The 17,750-nt window shown below is 45.5% G+C and overlaps 2 protein-coding genes across 4 annotated transcripts in view; one reads left to right on the top strand and one right to left on the bottom strand.

Annotated features, from left to right (window-relative positions):
* The first annotated feature begins 1,336 nt into the window (after positions 1–1,336).
* On the top strand, positions 1,337–16,471 carry NDE1 (nudE neurodevelopment protein 1). The gene is made up of 8 exons (XM_006025584.3): positions 1,337–1,494; positions 2,948–3,101; positions 6,652–6,800; positions 7,060–7,196; positions 9,856–10,035; positions 11,220–11,311; positions 12,974–13,122; positions 13,686–16,471. The coding sequence occupies exons 1-8, from the start codon at positions 1,409–1,411 to the stop codon at positions 13,777–13,779; spliced, it is 1,041 nt and encodes a 346-aa protein (XP_006025646.1). The 5' UTR covers positions 1,337–1,408; the 3' UTR covers positions 13,780–16,471.
* Positions 16,472–16,606: 135 nt separating this feature from the next.
* Positions 16,607–17,750, bottom strand: part of MYH11 (myosin heavy chain 11) — a 95,789-nt gene continuing 94,645 nt past the window's right edge. Inside the window, exon 42 of one of the 3 annotated variants that reach the window (XM_025206428.1) lies at positions 16,607–17,295. In XM_025206428.1, the coding sequence (XP_025062213.1) occupies positions 17,157–17,295 (139 nt within the window). In that variant the 3' untranslated portion in view covers positions 16,607–17,156. The remainder of the gene's footprint in view (positions 17,296–17,750) is intronic. The other 2 variants (XM_006025582.3, XM_025206429.1) reach the window with 2 other exon arrangements.

The raw sequence follows: 17,750 nt of genomic DNA, 5'->3' as shown, positions 1-17,750 counted from the left end.
TGTACAGGAGCAGGGTATTGGATGTGTATGGATTTCATAGACATTTGGGCTGGAAGGGACCCCGGAGGATCATCGAGTCCAGCCCCCTGCCCCAGGGGCAGGAAGTCATCTGGGATCATAGGATCCCAGCAAGATAAACATCCAAATGTGTCTTGAAGGCGTTCAAAGTGGGTGCTTGAACCACCTCTGGTGGCAGTCTAGTCCAAACCTTGGGGGCTCAGACAGCAAAGAAGTTCTTCCTGATGTCCAGCTTGAATCGGTCACGGTGGGGTTTGTGACCGTTCGATCTTGCGTTGCTGAAAATCTTCAAAGCTTTAGTTGAGCTTGCTCTTTACCCTTTTAAGGTCAACACCTGGGTGTGTAAATAAATTGGAGGAGCACTCTTTCTGTTGCCTTTTGTGGCATTTAAATTTAATCTAAAGTGGCGGCTTGAAATCAGTCGCAGTCGTCTTGGCCCTGGAGTCTCCTGCGTTTTTGGTTCTCTGACTGGCGATAAAGGAGGAGCTCTGCTCCTCCTCTGGTTACTCCACAGTGTGTAGAGGTGTGTATTGGTTGAGGATGTTCGTCTGCATAATCCTTGCCTCGCCCAACCTTGCAGACACCTTAATTGACCTTTTTTCATCTGTAAGACGCTTGCACATGAAACAGTTTTAGCTTTTAACACCTTTTAGTAACATCTATAAACTGCATCAGGGAATGGCATTTGGTTATTACGCTTCTCAATACTTCAGAGTCGCCAAGTTCAAGTAATTGGGTAGAAAAAATTGTCACGTGCCCAACTGATTTAGGCAGTTATGCTCATAGATTGTTTGCTTTTGAAAATTATACCCAAGGAACTCGCTATCTGAGAAATTTTAATCAAAATGTTCCTGGTGCTGGATTAAATACCACGCCTCTGTGGCTGAAGTGAAACCTAATTGCATTTCAGGTTGTTCAGTTTCTTAGTTGCAGGACCTTGTTCTATTTCTCTGGGTGTCCCTCCCCTTGGTCTTACCAGGCACCGCGCTCTCCGGGCTGTCGCCCTCCCCAGCTGTGTTTGGCTGCATCTCCATAGCTGCTGTTTATGCTGTGACCATCGTGTTCTGTATTCTATAGAACCATGTAGTCAAATGGAGGGTGAAGTAACTTAATGAGATGTGTGGTACCAGTCTTCAGCAAATTCAGGGACCTTTGAGAGAGAACAGCTCTAAATAAGTAATTTACTCATTCCTTTGCTGCGGAGTACATTCGACTTTGTCCAGTTTGGTTTTGAATGCATCCCGGGATGAAATTTCCTATAGGTGGATGCAGTGGGATAATACAGTGACAGGAGGATGCTGGTGCTTGAATTTGTGATTTATTTATTTTTAACTTCCAGAGGGGGAAGAAAATGCAACAAGAGCTCTAGACTTCAACTGGGGACTTCACCATGGAAGACTTGGAAAGACATCACTTCAGTTCAGTGGAAGAAGAAACTAGATACTGGAAAGAACTGGCGATGAAGTACAAGCAGTGGTAAGGGCAGCGTGTGTGATAGGGTGTGCGCACATTGCAGTCAGAGCTGTGGAGATGTGGTTGAGCCAGTTTAAATCCATTTGCTATGGGAAGCAAGAGTGGTGAAGGTGTGGTGACATGAGCATCAGTCAGCAGCATAGGGTTTCATAGAGGTGGGGCAAAATCTTGAGGCAGGTTCCCCACCCTATGTGGGGATACTGCTAGCATGGAGGGTGTGCCTGTTGAGTTAAGTCTGGTCATTTGGTAGTGCTAAGCAAAAGACAACCCAAGGCCCTTGCCTCTTCTGTTCCTGTGTCTATGACCCTGGCCTAACACAGACTGCAGCAGGATTTTGGGTGCTCAGAGTGTCTCTAATTGCAGAGCACGGGATCCTGTAACCCACTGAGGAATCCTGTAGTGGATGGAGTTGTGAAATCATCATAGCTGATCCTGAGGTTTAGGCCCCCATGAAAGCATTTGCTTCTTCAGCAGCCTTTCAGAAGTAGTTTGAGTCAGGAATATGTTGCCCAGGTACAGTTCAACAGTATCCAAAGTCAGAGTAAACTCCTGGATCAAGTGGAGCGTCTTCATTGCATCTTCTTTCTCTTCATACAGGTCAGGGTAAATGGAATATTTCAGCCAATTCAGTGGTGCAAATTGTGACCTTCATAGCTTTGCAGGTCAGAAGGTTATATCCCTCTAGGGACATCTGTATATATCTCTAGGGATCAGGCCTGGAAAATGCATTGATGTTGAATATTCAGACCTCTTTCAGATCATTGTAGCAATATTTGGATTAATATGGAGAACAGGCTTGTGTTCTCTGCATGGTGCAGAGGAAATTTCTGCACATGAGATTTCACTAATATTTAAATATTTTAATATCTTAAATGTTCAATCAATTAAGCATGACTGAGGGTGTGCAACATAAGAAGCTGGTAGGATCCTATTAATGTCTTGCACTCCAGTAGAGGGACTGGGCCTGTAATCCCCTGTCTGGAGATGAATGGTTAGAGGTATTTGTTCAGTACGAATAGCTGCTGACAGTTGTGGAGAAAAACCAAAAGCCATGGTTTGCTGCTTGTGGGTTCAATCAGCTATTAGATAAAAGCACCAGAAAAGTTCTGCTGGAGCAGCTGATCTATGCAGATGTTGGGTGAGCTGGAGCAAACTAACATGATGCATCTTCTGGGCTTAGCTCGGGACACACTGAATTTAAAGTAAACTGCTGCTGCTTTGGTTTTCTTTTACACCTGTAAGCAGCCAGTGTGTCTTGATTGCAGAGAGGCATCTTCATGCCAGCATTTCTATTTTGCTTTTTTTTGAAAATGTATGTGTGGCAGGCAGGCCTAGACCCTTCAGCTGTATTAGCGCTCACAGAGCATTTGATTTGGTCACGTTTGCATTGTGAGCGAGGAGGTAGCATTAGTGAGCCTTGATCCAAGATAACTCTGTAACTGGAATTGTGCTTTAGTGCAGAGAATACACAGGAGGAGCTGCGGGAGTTCCAGGAGGGGAGCCGGGAGTATGAAGCAGAGCTGGAGACACAGCTGCAGCAAACAGAATCCAGAAATCGGGACCTTCTGTCAGAAAATAATCGCCTTCGAATGGAGCTGGAGTCAATTAAGGTAAAGAGACAGGGAAGAGGAGAAGTCCTCCAAGAAGCATAGAACTCCACTAATAGTGATGCGCTGGTCATAATGACACAGATTGCCAAACCACAAAAATAGTTTGCATCAATATCAAGAAAATAAGCAGTCATTTGCAAGGATCTTGGGACTAATGCTATTAGAGGTGCAGCGATACATTGGTCCCATATTGAATCGGCACCAATTATAAGAAAAATTGACTGTATTGGCAATCAGCTTTTTTTGGTTGAATGGCCAGTAACATGACTGATTAATGCCACGTGTGTATATGTGCAGCTGCAGCGCAGCACACAGGCATCCAGGAGCCAAATCTCTATTGGTGCACCCCTAAATGCTATAGTTCATACTGTCAGACCTCTTCTGTCTTCTGTCTGTACAGTACTATTTTACAGGCTCAGGTAGTAAACCACAGCAATAAAAGATTGTCAGTAATCCAGAGGTAAATTCAGTTGCGCTGTGTTCCTGCACAGCGCAGTGATATTAGCTTGTTTAAACATGCAGTGGCTGTGATCACTATATCTGTACACCTCATTGGTCTAGTGTAGTGGTGCTCAACCTTGTTGGCCAGGGGGTTAGATGGGCAGTGCCCAGTCCCTCTGCAGGCTGGGTCTGGTGGGGCCCCATCTGGCCGTAGAAAGGGGAAGGGTGCAGCCCTACCCTGATCCAGCTCTTTCGTGGATTTAGGGGGCTTGGTCTAGCCTTAACTTGGCCCCGCAGATGGGAGGGTCATGACCTGGCCCTGCAGGAGATTGGGGTTGGGGGGCAGCCCCAACCTGGCAGCCTGGTCCCAACTCAGCCATGTGGAGGGAAGAGGATTTGGCCTGGCTACAATCTGGCCATGTGGGGAGAGGGTCATAGCTCAAATCTGGTCCATTCCACGGGGATTAGGATTTTAGCAGCAGAGGATTGGGGATATTAACTGCCACTGCTCCCACACCACCTTATTTCCCAACCTGTAGGGACCTGTAAGCTGGATTCTAAGGCTCTGAGGGCCACATTTGGCTCCCCAGGGTGGAGGCTGAGCACCCCTGGTCTAGTGGGTAGGACAGGTGCTGGGAATCAGACATGTATTCCATTAATACCGCATCTTAAAGTAGTCTCTAGCTGTCTTGATGGAAGGGGAATTTAACCACTCAGCATTTGGTTCCTCCGTCTGTGAATAACAAAACTTGCACCTTCTGAAAAGTGCTTTTGAGGTCTATAAAGGAAAAGTGCTCATTTATAGCACTTTCAGGATACAATCTCATTGAGGTGAAATTATTTGAACAAAATTGGGAGACAGTAATGGAAGAACATTACTTCCGTTGATGGGACCCCACGAGACCCAGCCTGCAGTACAACAAGGACAAGTGCAGAGTGCTGCACCTAGGGTGCAAAAATATCCAGCCCATCTACTGACTGGGAAGTGACCCTCTCAGCAGAACAGAAGGGGAAAGGGGTCTCACTCTTTCCTGCCTAGGCAGGGGGTTGGACTCGATGATCTGTTGAGGTCCCTTCCGACCCTACCATCTATGAATCTATGAATATCAGAAGGATACAGTAGAAAAAACAAAATCGGTCTGGTTCTGTTTTGGGCACATTCAGGAGTCTCCTGCTGACCATTCTAAAAGCAGGGAAAAAAGCCCTCCAATAATTATCACTGTTGGGGAATTGTACTAAATTTACTCAAATTTGACAAAGGTCTTTGACATCTGCTGTTCAGAAATCATCTTGGTGACACTGTTTGGAGGTTTAGTATAAATATTTTAAATATCAGTTGTCTGAAACCTGAAGAATTTTCCTCAGCATTTTCCCAGTTCAGTATTTGTGGAAACAAGCACTGAATTAATGAATTATGCTCTGCTGAATTGGATTGAATACTGAACTAAGGAGAATTAAGCTGTATGTATAGCTGATGAACCTGGGTTTTACTTATCGTGCTTGTTGTACGAGTTGTTTCCATGCGTCACTAACTAGGTAATAAACACCTGATGGGGACACTAAACAATTTAGACTCGTTTTAAGGGACTTTTATTTTTTTTTGCACTTTGTAAAATTTTTACAGAAACAAAATCAAAACCAAAGCCGTATGTTGTATTACAACGGGCAGTTTAAAGTACTGCTCAGTCCAACAGGTAAATGTCCTTACAATACTGATCTCCTGACGTCTTGCATGGAACGTTGGTGTAGTTTGTTGCGTCAGTCCTACACAAACCCACCCGGGATGACGCTCTTGGGGAGAAGGTAAACTATTCCAATGAAAATAAAATCTGCAATAAACTTGTTGCTGTATGAGCTAGCGGGTAAGTGCGTTCTTCCCACATGCAGAACGTTTTGGTATAAGAGAGGAGATGACAAGCATTGTTTGTCAGGGAACCTGGGATGGAAATGATGCACATCACCATAAAGCCACAGAAAGACCAGAATAAATATTTGGAAAAACTAATAATTCTTCACTGCAAAGAACTTGATAAAGCATATTCTGTAGGAGACAAGCTTTTTAACAATTGGCTATTCATTCAGACTGAAAACTACGGTGACAGCCTGCAATGAAGGAACAGAGACTCCATTGATTACCAGATCAGCTGACAGTTTATTACAGTTTGCAAAAAACAAAGGCTCAGACCTCACAGTTCTGGTCTTTTATCTAAATCAGTTCAAGAGAGAGAAGCTTTAAACTTGTGAGGCTGTTGAGCTTGGTAGCTGCCATCTATTTCAAGAACCAGTGTCCGCATCTAGGTCAACAATGCAGAAGTTTGCCAGGTCCCACAGTCTCCAACTTTGAGCTTCCCCAATTGTCCTCTGTATTTCCACCCCAAGTATAAACAGTAGAGTTCATGCTATCTAAAAATAAACAGAGATACTGCCTCGGAGCCCAGTTTGTAGGTCTTGTGCTTTCAATAAATGGGCTTACTGTTTGGAAATTTTAAGTTAAACTATGCCTTTGTTCATGCTCAAGTCATTTAGACTAGGAAGGAATAAAGTGTAAAAAGTTGTGGAATGTTTGGTGTCTGCGCCTAATCATCCTATTATCAGTTCAGAGTTTCTTAATTTTGCATGGCTTCACACACATCTTGAAACTGCTCTCTTTAAATTACTAAGGATGGAAATAAAGAGTTTCTGATTTGTGGATTTGTTTTAGTGACTTAAGTTGACTGCCTAGCGACTGGGGTGATAAGTGCTTTAGGAATGTTAATGGGTGGCAATCTTGGGATCTTCAAGAAAGGAATCTGGCAAGTTAAAGTAGTTCTGTGCCAAGGCTGTGGTGTGTGAACTATTGCAGTACAGGCCAGATTATGCATATGCCTGAAAGGGATACTGACATCATGTTTTAAAAATGTCCTATTAGGTAACCAGCTTAGATAATTGTATCTGCAGTGGCTAGAGCCCTAAGCTTGCTTTGGGACCTGCCAGTAGAAGCCTGGGCCTATGAGAAGTTTGTCGCTAGGACCCACATCTCGCTGACTGAGAAGGGCAGAGTAAACATAGCAGGAAGGAGGGGATGTGCCTGCTAAATCCCTGACCTGGTGTTTTGTGTTTCTTTGGTTAGGAAAAGATTGAAATGCAGCATTCAGAAGGCTATCGGCAGATCTCCTCACTAGAAGAAGACCTGGCGCAGACAAAAGCCATTAAAGATCAACTTCAGAAGTATATTCGGGAACTTGAGCAAGCAAATGATGACTTGGAAAGAGCAAAAAGGTGGCAAAGATGTTTTTCCAATTCTGCCTTGTTTTGGGGGGGGGGTCTCATAAAATTGAGCAGGTGCATTATGGTGCTGTACTGGTTAAACTGAACTTTCTGAAGCTGCAGTACATATGTTGGATTGTTTGTTTCTTAATCCCTTACAAGCTTAAAGTTAAGTCACTTCTGCTTTCCACTCTCCACACTGAAATAGGGTTTGTGTGGAGAATCCAGTAGTGACCACTGTATAAATTTATTTTTCTTCTGGCCTACACAGAGCCACTATAATGTCCCTGGAAGATTTTGAACAGCGTTTAAACCAGGCTATTGAAAGAAATGCCTTTCTGGAAAGTGAGCTGGATGAGAAGGAGAACCTCCTGGAGTCAGTGCAGCGCCTGAAGGATGAAGCTAGAGGTTAGAAAACATTGGTTTAGGTAGACCCCTGCTTCCCCTTCCAAACTCCCAATTATTAAATCCTCCCCCAACTGTCAGTGTCTGGTAAGTTGGGCGTTTAACTTTGTGAGGCATTTGGACCTTAATTTTTAGAAACAACTCAGGAAGCTCCCCTGCTCCTTTGCTGTATTGAGAGTATTCAGTAGCAGACCAGGGGCCAAAGATGTGTCCCAGAATGCCGTATGTCCTTCTGTGAGGCCTCTGTTTTAGAGACAAGGACATCCTCTTGGAGTGGGGCATACATTCTCTTGTCCTAGCTGCACACTTCATTGTGAGTTCAAAGGATGTGATTTTTAGCTAATACAGTAGGGATATTGTCTATCTCCATCCTTTACCAGCTTATAAGAAAGGAGCCAATGAGGACAGTCTGAAGAGGCCATTTGTTAATATACCCTCATGAGTGAATACTATCTGTTTAATTCACACAAACTTCACAGTGGACAATTCAGTTATTTTCCCTGTGCCCAATTTACCAATCTGTAAAATGGGAGTAAAACCCTTCATCTGTGTGATGGATGGAGGATGAGTTCATTGTCATCTTGAAGTGCACAGTTAATAAGTAGCAGTAAAATTATACCTGGAATCACTATCGTGAGGGTGACACAATCCCAGTAAGGCCTGGTTTCCTGATTGGTCAGGCTAAGGCACTCAGAATTTTGAGCCTGTAGAATAGGGGTGGGCAAAATGGCAGATCTGGCCAGGGCCAGACTCCATTTCCCAGTAGCCTCTTCCTCTTGCTGCGGCTGGGTTCCAGCGGGCCCCAGCAGTGCCAGTGCCCTGGCAGCACGAGGTTAGGATTTCCATGGAGACCAGCCCCAGCAGTGCTGGCAGAGCATGTGGTTGGGTAAGGAGGGGCTCCACGGCCGGGGTTGGGATCTTGCAATGGTGACAGCATGGTCCGGAGCTGGGGCAGAGTATGATCCATTGCCTGTGTGCCCCTGCCTGCGGTATGCGGGGAGTGGATTCCCAGCTCTGCCCTGGTTCCAACCACATTGTCACCGCTGCAAGATGCAGTATTGCCAACCCCACCGTGCCAAAAATCATGAGACGAACTCTTAAAACGTCGAGAGATTGGCACGTAAATCATGGGATGCTATATTTGAAATGTGTGTATGTTATTTGTGAAGGTGTTGGGGGCTGTGGGTGAGGGGGGGTTTGGAGCCTGGAGAGAGAGGGTCCCCATACACCCTGGCAGGATGGGTGCAAACTAGTGGAGACTAGATGACTAGATTCAGGTTGGACATTAGGAAGACATTTTTTACAGTAAGGGTGGCCTGAATCTGGAATGGGTTTCCAAGGGAGGTGGTACTATCGCCTAACTTGGAGGTCTTCAAGAGGAGGCTTGATAGACAAGAGGAGGCTTGTCTGACCTTGGTCCTCTTTCCTGCCAGGGGCAGGGAGTCGGACATGACTGTCCTCTGTGGTCCCTTCCGACTCTACAATCTATGAATCTATGATGTGGGGTACTGTGGGTCAGGAGTGAGTAGCAGCAGCAGGGCTGGGTGGGCTGTGGCTTGAGAGTGAGGAGCAGATAGACAGAGACACAGGGACAGCACCCAGCTGGTAAATGGAGGGAAAGTGGGGGTGGGGAAGGAGTGGGGGTGGAGATCAAGGGCCCTGGAGGGAGGGAAGGAGTGGGGTGGAAGAAGGGGCAGTGGTGAATGGGGCCCTGGGGCTGGGGTGGGTTGTCCAGAGGTGCTGGGGGTGGTGGTGGCTACCTGCAGCAGCCCACACTCCTGGGGGAGGCATGGGGGCACGTGTCTCCCATGGGACAGAGGCAGGTTGCTCTCTCAGGGCTCTGTACCCTGCTGCCTTTATCCCGGGAACTCAGCCATGGGACCGCAGTATGCCTCCTGTCCCATGTCCCCCATGGGGATGTGCTGCCTGCCCCAGGTCCCCTGCCTGCCTGGCAGGTGGCAATGGCATTGTGAGGCTGAGCTCTGGAGCAGGGCGCAGAGCCCCAGCCCACAGGGGGCAGCCCGCCTCTGCCCCATGGGGGGCACATGCCCCTATGCCTCCCCCAGGGGTGCGTGCTGCTGCGGGGAGCTGCCCCCCTCCCCTGCACCTCTGAATGACCGGCCCCGGGCCCCCATTCGCCCCGTCCCTGCTCCTGCCCCACTCCCTCCCTCACCGTGGGGGCCTCGATCTTTTTCCCCCTCCCCTTTCCTCCGCCCCTTTCCCTCCACTTAGGAGCTGGGAAAATCCAGAGAGCTGAGGGTTGGATCGGGAGTTCGCGAGTCGGAGTTATTTTAACTTCGAAATCCTGAATCTCGCGATGGTTTTGTGACACTCAGCATTACTGGAGAGCTGAGCCCTGGAACAGCTCCCCGCTCAGCTGTGTGCCCTGCCAGTGCTGCTGGGGCCAGTTTCCATGGAAACCCTGACCCCTTGCTATCAGGGCACCGCTGCTGCTGAGCTCTCCATGGAAACCGGCTGTAGCAATCTGGGCAGGGGCTGCTGGGAAATGGAGGGGGCTGTGGGCTGGACTTTACCTGCCCCTGCTATAGAAGCTACTTCATAGACAGAGGCAATGAAATGCAGTGGTGGGGAGGGTCAGCCATATAACCTAACAAGAGCATTTCTCATGCATGTTGATCTATATTGAAATGTTTCTCTTTAGACTTACGGCAAGAACTTGCAGTGCAGCAGAAGCAGGAGAAACCCAAAACGCCTATACGAAGTACTCTGGAGGCAGAAAGAACGGACACAGCTGTGCAAGCAACCTTATCCGTGCCTTCTACCCCTATAGCCCATAGGGGACCCAGTGTCAGTCTGAGCACTCCAGGAACTTTCAGAAGAGGTAGGAGAGACCAACAGCAGTCAGGTGTAAGCCTGTCATACAATCCAGTTCCCCTTTTCAGCATAGGAATTTAAATTTTAAGCATTTAATGTAAGCATTTAAAATTTTCTAAACTAAATCGCTGGAACTAGAACACAGAAGTAGAACTGAACATTCAGGGCTGAATGAGACAAGTGTTTTAAGCTAAGTGGTTTGGTGTATGTCTAGGCAATTCATTATAAAAATGTGAGGTGCTAAAAAACGTGAAAGAACCTAATGAATAACCTAATATAGAGTCAGTAGCAGTCTCTGATTATCCTGGATTACTTTGATGGAAAGGAGATTAGGTGTCAACATGTGCTAGTACTCTTGGTTGTGCAAAGATGTTGAAGTAGCCAGAGGATGGTTGCTGAATTAGAGACACTTAGCTCCAAAACAGCAGGAGAGTGACCGTATCACTGTCTGCATCATCTGTAGCAAACTGCTAACTGCTTGCCCTTATCCATACTTTTAGTTGTTTGTTTTCATGAGCACTGACTAGTTAAACAACACCCTCCTTCTTCTTGTCTCCAATCATCCATACTTTTTAAAAAAAACCCTTCCCCATCTATCCTCCTACCCAGAAATCTAGTATAGAAAGCTCAGCTGTATTTTTGGGCTTGTATACAGGGAAGAGTTGGTTTCTTGTGATGATATTCAATACTAATAATATAATATAACAGCTGTGACAAGTGTTGATAAATTCTAAATGCTTCTGACCCAGGTATTCCTATCCCCAAACCCTCTATTCTATAAAAAAAAAAGCTGCTATAAAAGATCCTCTCATAAAAAACAGAGGAGCAAGGAATTCTTGAAACAGGGAATACAGTCTGGGATCCCTTGATTTCTGTGAAGGAAATATTTTATGTGCTGCTTGTTTTTGGTTTCATGGCAAGTGATAGAGATGCAGAATGCTCCTTGTGAAGTCAAAGGGCTTTTGAAGCCAGGGCACATTGTGGGTACTTCATCTCTGCGGTGACCCAGTGTAGTCTCAAAGACACAGAGATTTCTTTTGTAATGAGAAGTGTAATTCAGATAAAAGGTGAGGAGGAAATATTTACATTTGCCATCATATGTCCTATGGTCTGTTGTCAGCGGTTAAAGGCTTCTCTGCTTTGCACATATGTGATGGAACGCATAACCCTATTTTTTCATTTCTCCTCAAGGTTTTGAAGATGGTTACAGTGGGGCTCCCCTCACGCCAGCTGCTAGGATATCCGCACTTAACATTGTGGGAGACTTGCTACGGAAAGTAGGGGTGAGTGGTTGAGACCAAGGCTAATCAGGGGCGGTGGAAGTGGTTGGACTTGTGTGAGGGAAAGGAGCTACTAGCCTTTGTATTGTTAAATGAGTGAATCCATAGAGATGAACTCAGACCAACACTTGGCTCCAGGCAGACTTGAATTCTGCAAGGGAGAGCTTTGGAATTTGAATCTGTGTTTTATAACTCTGACCTGTCTCTCGATATAACGCAGCTGATTAAACGCTGAATGTTGTTCCTCTCTGGTCTTTGCCCCATGCCAGATGCTGATCAGCTTGACTGTAATTCCTTTCCAGCTTTCTGGAAGAGGACGAGGAAGGGTCAGGGAAAGGGAAAGCAGAGCTGGTCAGTGTAAATGGGAGCAGTTTGAGGTGGGGGAATATGCTGCACTCTGGAAGAGGGTGATTCAGGCATGCTAACGTACACTGCCAGGAGGGCTTCTGGTGGCCCCTGCACTGGTATACCTTGTAGTGTCCTGCATAGTGTCTAGCCCCCTCTAGCAATTCCTGAGTAGCAACTCCCAGACATTCGGCGTGGTGCCTGAACCTTAACTTGTTGAGGGTGGAAGGCTTGAAAGAACATTCAGGCTTACAAAGAAACGAGGCCTATAGGAGTCGCCCTGTTATAAAAGAGCTGTTAACATTTCTGTGGCAGTCAAGACTTTCTTGATTAACTCAACTCGGCATTTAGTGGCTTTCTCCTCCTTACCCTAAGAGTTAATTTCTTCAGAAAAGCCATGTAATAATGAAACATAAAGGGCATGATCATCAGGGATCCTAGTTTGCTCTGTTTAATAATTCCAAATTCTCTGATTTAAAAAAAGCTAAAAATCTGTTTTTCTGTGATTAAAATGAAACAATACTATTTACATATGTATATGTATACACACATTCTAAATACCTATACATTTTGGCATTTGATTTTGGTTTTTAAAATGGAAAATCAGAGCTCCCCTGCCCCCTTCGCTTACCAGGACAAAAGCTATGGCTATGTCTGTTGTGTTTCCCTCCCTCCCCCACTGCTCTGTGGTGCTAAACAGTTTTGATATCCTGGTGCCCCTCACTCCTGGCCCATAGCACCCCCCACCCCGTTCTTCTTGTGACTGTCATTCCTGATCTGATGCCCCCTGTGCCCCAGCCCCTCAGTGTGTGGGGAAGGGGAGTGGGGGCACAGGCACGTGACACCCCCCCCCCCCCCACTGCATCACCCATGCCCCCTGCTGCATGGACCATGAGCCCCCTCACCCATAAACTTAACTGGAGGGGGCAGCAGGAGCTGCTTTCCACTGCTGCCTTGCTGCCACGTGCATGTGCACACCTCTTGTCCTGCTCCCACCCACAGCCCCAAGCAGCCCCTTGCAGAAACGTAGAGGATGGTAGGTTTACCGTACCATCTTCTACATTTTTCTCCTTTTAAAAAAGAAAGTTCACGTTTTTCCATGGCAAATGGAAAATACGAATCCCTGATGATCATGAAGGAAGTGGCCATTGTATATCTGCAGCATCTCTCATCTTCCTTCCTGAGAGCTTATGTGCGCCTCCTGGGGTTAGCCACAAACACCTTTTACCATAGATTTAAATTATTAGAAAATCTTCCCTTGGACCTAGTGCCAGGGAGAAGACTGATGTCTAACCCTTAGACAAAATGTGTTTTCTCCAGGCCTTGGAGTCCAAGCTTGCATCGTGTCGGAATTTTGTGTATGACCAGTCGCCGAACAGAACCATCGTGTCCTCATCCCCATTCATGAACAGGAGCAGAGATGGCTTTGAACGACTGGGCCCTTCCCATCTCCCCCTGTGTGATACAGGGTTAGTCCTAGGCTTTGAATGTTAATGTTGCTCTGACCTGTTACCTTAAAGCCTTCACCCTTTTTGATTACTGTATTCACTCATATCCAAGACAAGGTTTCTGTTCCTTCTCCCCCCGTCCACTGAACAGGGTGGGGGTGGCGGGGGACTTGTTTTGGATTTGAATACCAGCTCGGGGCAGGTGGTTGCATCAGCTGCACTGTAGCCTTGGGCTGGGGCTGGAGCTGTTGCCTCTGCTGCCATGACCTGGACTGGAGTGGCTCATGCAGCAGAGGAGGGGGTGCATGGCAGGGAGAGTGGGGGAGACCACACAACAGCAGGGGAACTGCTGCGCTTCTGGCTTTGACCTGGGGCCAGAGCCAGAGCTGACACCATTGCTGCTGCCTGGGCGGGATATGGAAATGGAGGTGGAGGTTTAGTGATATGCCAAGTTAGTTTCAGAAATGACTTTGGGAAGGAAGGTGCTGTCAATACCTCAAACTGTTTATCAGCAGCCTAGCAAAGATTGCAGATGCAAGCCCTTCATACAGCTCATGCAGTAATGGACCTGTTTGTATCCACAGGTTAGTGAAACGTCTGGAGTTTGGAACAAGGCCTTCAAACATTGGAGCCCCAATGGCCCATTCCCCACAAGGTGTAGTCAAGATGTTACTCTGAGAAGATCATGGGATTAAGACCACAGCATTTTGGTTTTTGTTTTTTTTTCCCCAAAGGAGAAAACTCTTCCAAGCTCTTTAGTTCTAAACAGGATATTAACATAGAGTTGCAGTAGTAAGTAACTGGAATAAGGGTAAATGAGCTGGAAATGCAACAACCTTCATCTCAGCCTGTGACAAAGTAGCATGGGACTGTGAATCCTGTCAGCTGCTGTATATTAGCTTCTTGAGGGCTTCTTCTGTGACACTGCTGGTATAAACTGCCACTGCCATCTGAAGAGACACTATTTCCCACCCTCCCCAAATAAATAACAAATGTCATTGTATGCAGCACAACTACTGTTCTAGCTTGAATCACGATGATAACTTTCTAGTGCAGGCCACACACATCAGTAACCCAAATTGGGAGGCAGGATATTCTTCCATTAGTTCCAAGGTGAGACTCTGGATAAACAACAATGCAATTGCAAGTAAGCTTTATATGAGACTACGTGGAGAAATTTTATTGCTGGAATCTCATTGACCATCTGCCTTTGAGGCTGGAGAAAGTGACTTTTCATTAAGATTTCCTACTGGTTGAAGGAGGCAGGGAATGCTCAATGGCTGCATTTTTCAAGACAGCCAGAATGTGCCATGGTTCTTTGCACTGATTTAATGAACACATTCAGGTTTCCTGCAATTTCCACATGACCGTCTTCCTTGGGTTATGATCTCAATGGTGGAGCTTTTTTTTTTTTTTTTTGCTTTCTAAACCTCCTATTATTGATGTGCCTTGTGTGTTTAGTGTAAGAATGCACCCTTTCTAGTTGCTCCTGATACTAACTTAGAAATGCCTTTTTAACCTGAGAAATCCTTAATGCTGGTCAAAGTATTAAAATGAATTTTTTAAAGTAGGTTTTTATCCAATAAAATAAGAGCTTTTTTTTTAATGGAGCAAAGTCACTTGTATCAATATTATATCATAGAAATTTGTAACAAATATTTTTTGCACTATTTTTGCACAAATTATGAATAGATAAAGAAGGTGTTTTTTATGTTTGACTCAGCATTCAGGTACTGTTGTAACAGTGTCTTTCTCAGGCACTGTATGTCTACGGTATAGGAAATAACCTCAGGTTAATCCCACTCTTTTTATAATGTCTGGTTTTATCAGTGAACAGAATAAAGCTTATTCTGAATGCTGGTCTGTGGTTAACATTACCTGATCCACTCTGAATTCACTGGAAGTTGTATTTACAATTTATGTACAAATATTGGTCTATCAGTTTCTCAGCTTGTTTGTTCTGCTATATGTAGCATGAAACACAGCCATACTTATCAAGTGTAAAGAGTTCAGACAGTATTCTTCTCACTCCTACTGTTTTGTGCCTGGGGGGGGTATTAGTCCTGATGGCCACGTCTCTAGGAGTGATTCCTAGCGAAGCGCTGTCTTTCATTTATGTGGCCTTCGTTACTGTAATGAGGAAGGTCATGAGATGTACTAAATTGCCTGCCAAAATCTTTAGGTGGTTGAACACATTTAAAAATCTGATTCCTGTTTCTCTCTGAGCTAGGGAATAGGGAAGTGATATTATTATTTTCAAGCTAGGGACCTAAGACATAAGAGAGTCTGAAGGCTTGTTTACGTGTATAAAAATGTCAGAATAGCTCCCTGTGGAAACATATTTTATCCTGGAACAAACATCACATGGAGGATTCATAGACATTTGGGCTGGAAGGGACTGCGAAGGATCATCGAGTCCAGCCCCCTAATTTATTTCAAAATCATTGTTCTGGTAAATGTCCAAATGTAGATATACCCTTTCTGGGTCTCTGATACCACACAGGGCTTGCAGAACAGACACTTGAACCTGTGACTCCTAGAACCCAACCAGAAGACCAGCCTTCATTTTTCTTTGGTGCCTTTGCAGACATACACGTGACACTCTCTCTGGAAGAACCCAGCATCCAGTGACAGGTTCAGCTCTTGGGCCCTGTGAGTAAGGCTGCTTTATATCAGCTGTTTGAAGCCAAACTTCTTCCATTTTTCTACATTGCCGGCTGGAGTGTAAGGGAACAATGGTGAGGGGTGTAATCCAAGTGGCTGAGCAATGAATACTGCCCTGCACCAGTTTGGTACCAGCTTTTCTAAAAAAAAACAAACCCTCCAGCTGCATTCTTACTTGCTTTTTTAAGCAGGGAGAATACAGCTGCCTCTGAATACCTTGGACTAATTCTGTGGGCGCAAGGGAGTCTAATTTATTTTTTAAGTGTTGATCTGTATTCAGTTTGAGGCAGCTAGATGGATGTTACTTCCTAGACCCTGTGCCTGCTGGTAGAGGTCATCTAAAGGTCATCTGCATTAAAATCTATAGTGTTTAACATTCTACACTTCTATTTCCACTGCATGGGCTGTGTGTAGGCCCACGGTACATAATACTACTGCCTTCAGCTGCTGGAAATAATGGGTACCAATCCATTAGTTCCTGGAAGTCCCTGGAAGTGACAGTACCATTATAACTCTCAAGCAGTGATAAATGCCAATAAGGTAGTCACTTAAAGTGCACAGTGGCATGGTATGGATCACTGCACTAAATGTAGCAGTTTGTGGGTTTTGTTTATCAACTGCTAGATGCAGTATAAAATGCTCTAGAAGCTGTTTTTATTCATAGCCCTTTTGCCCTGCTCATTGCAAAACACTTTTTGCCATACAAATCAGCCCATACAAATTTAGACATTTGGGAAAGGGCATTTTAATTTTTGAAGAAGCTCAGAAGCCAATTAAGTTCCCTTCCAGTGTATCATACTGCACCCCAGTGAGACCTGAAGAGAAAAATACTTAACTCTAGTGATTGATAACCATTTATTAGTGTGTGAGCACATCCAAGGTGCACATGAAACAGTAATATTTGGCTTTGAACAAATGATATTTTATTTTTTCAATCTGTGATTAAAGAAGGCACTTCCATTTTGTGAATGGTGCATCGGGGGGTGTAGCTTCCAGAAGAGAATGCCTATAGTAATTGAATAGTTGAGACAAAATGAAGGGTAGACTGGATTAGGAAAGGTTTAACTGGACAATGGCTTTTTCTGTAACACTCTTGTGGTTGTGTGAACTGCAGTCCACTGGGATTTAAATGGTCTCACACTCTAGAATTCAATTTCATTCTGAAAATCCTAAGGTGAATTACTCTTAATTTAAAGAAAACCTGTTTCAAAATACATTTCCTGATAAACAGTTGTTTGCAACACAACTTCAGTTTATAGACTGGAGAGAAGACAGCTGTGCTTCTATCACCATAGGAGTGTGTGTGGCTTTGGAACTAAAAGTAGATGAATACAGTGCTAGATGTGGTCTTCCCTCCCCCCTTGCTGCAGTGTAATTGGCAAGCGTGTTATCTATTCACTGGCTTTTGTTCCATTGAAGTCGCCATCTCTTGAATCGGCTTCCTCTTCTGAAACTTCTGATGCATTTTCAATTACTTTTCTGCCTCCAGATCTACGGGCAGGGGCAAAAGTTGGGGGCTCATTTCCCCTCCTGCAGTGAGAAAAAATAGGCATTAGATCACTGAAATGCTTCACAATCCAAAGCTGACCTAAGTGCCTGAAGCTTGGGAGCAGCACCAGTGGGACTGAGCGTCTTTAATGCAATAAACAAGCCCCAAACAGCAGGGCTCTAAGACCGGGATTGGCACCCTTTTCAAGGTGCAGACCAGAACAACTAGGCTCCAGTCTGGCATGGATCAGGTGGTGTCTGTGGTATATCAGCAGCAAGGGGAATTTGCCTGTGGCTGTGTGGGGCCAGGCAGTTGGGAGTTGTGCTGGCACCGCTGCCACCTTTTCCAGCCCGCTGCTGCCTGGCTGGAGGGAAGCTGCATCCACACTGCTTCCACATCCCCACGGCCTGCTCTCCCAACCTGAAAGCTGCACAGCTGTTCCTATGGTTGGAAGTTGTGCCTGTGCTGCAGCCAGAGAGCAGAGGGTGGGGAAGAG

The sequence above is a fragment of the Alligator sinensis genome, unplaced genomic scaffold, assembly GCF_000455745.1.
Source record: "Alligator sinensis unplaced genomic scaffold, ASM45574v1 scaffold927_1, whole genome shotgun sequence".
Classification (NCBI taxonomy): domain Eukaryota; kingdom Metazoa; phylum Chordata; order Crocodylia; family Alligatoridae; genus Alligator; species Alligator sinensis.
Note: the sequence above shows the minus strand (reverse complement) of the source record. Positions and strands in the feature narration are given on the sequence as shown.

Coding starts and splice junctions, on each gene's coding strand:
- NDE1 (XM_006025584.3), top strand. CDS start 1,409: ATGGAAGACTTGGAAAGACATCACTTCAGTTCAGTGGAAGAAGAAACT. Junction 11,312..12,973: donor ACTTGCTACGGAAAGTAGGG/GTGAGTGGTTGA, acceptor TGTTTTCTCCAG/GCCTTGGAGTCCAAGCTTGC. Junction 13,123..13,685: donor CTCCCCCTGTGTGATACAGG/GTTAGTCCTAGG, acceptor TTGTATCCACAG/GTTAGTGAAACGTCTGGAGT.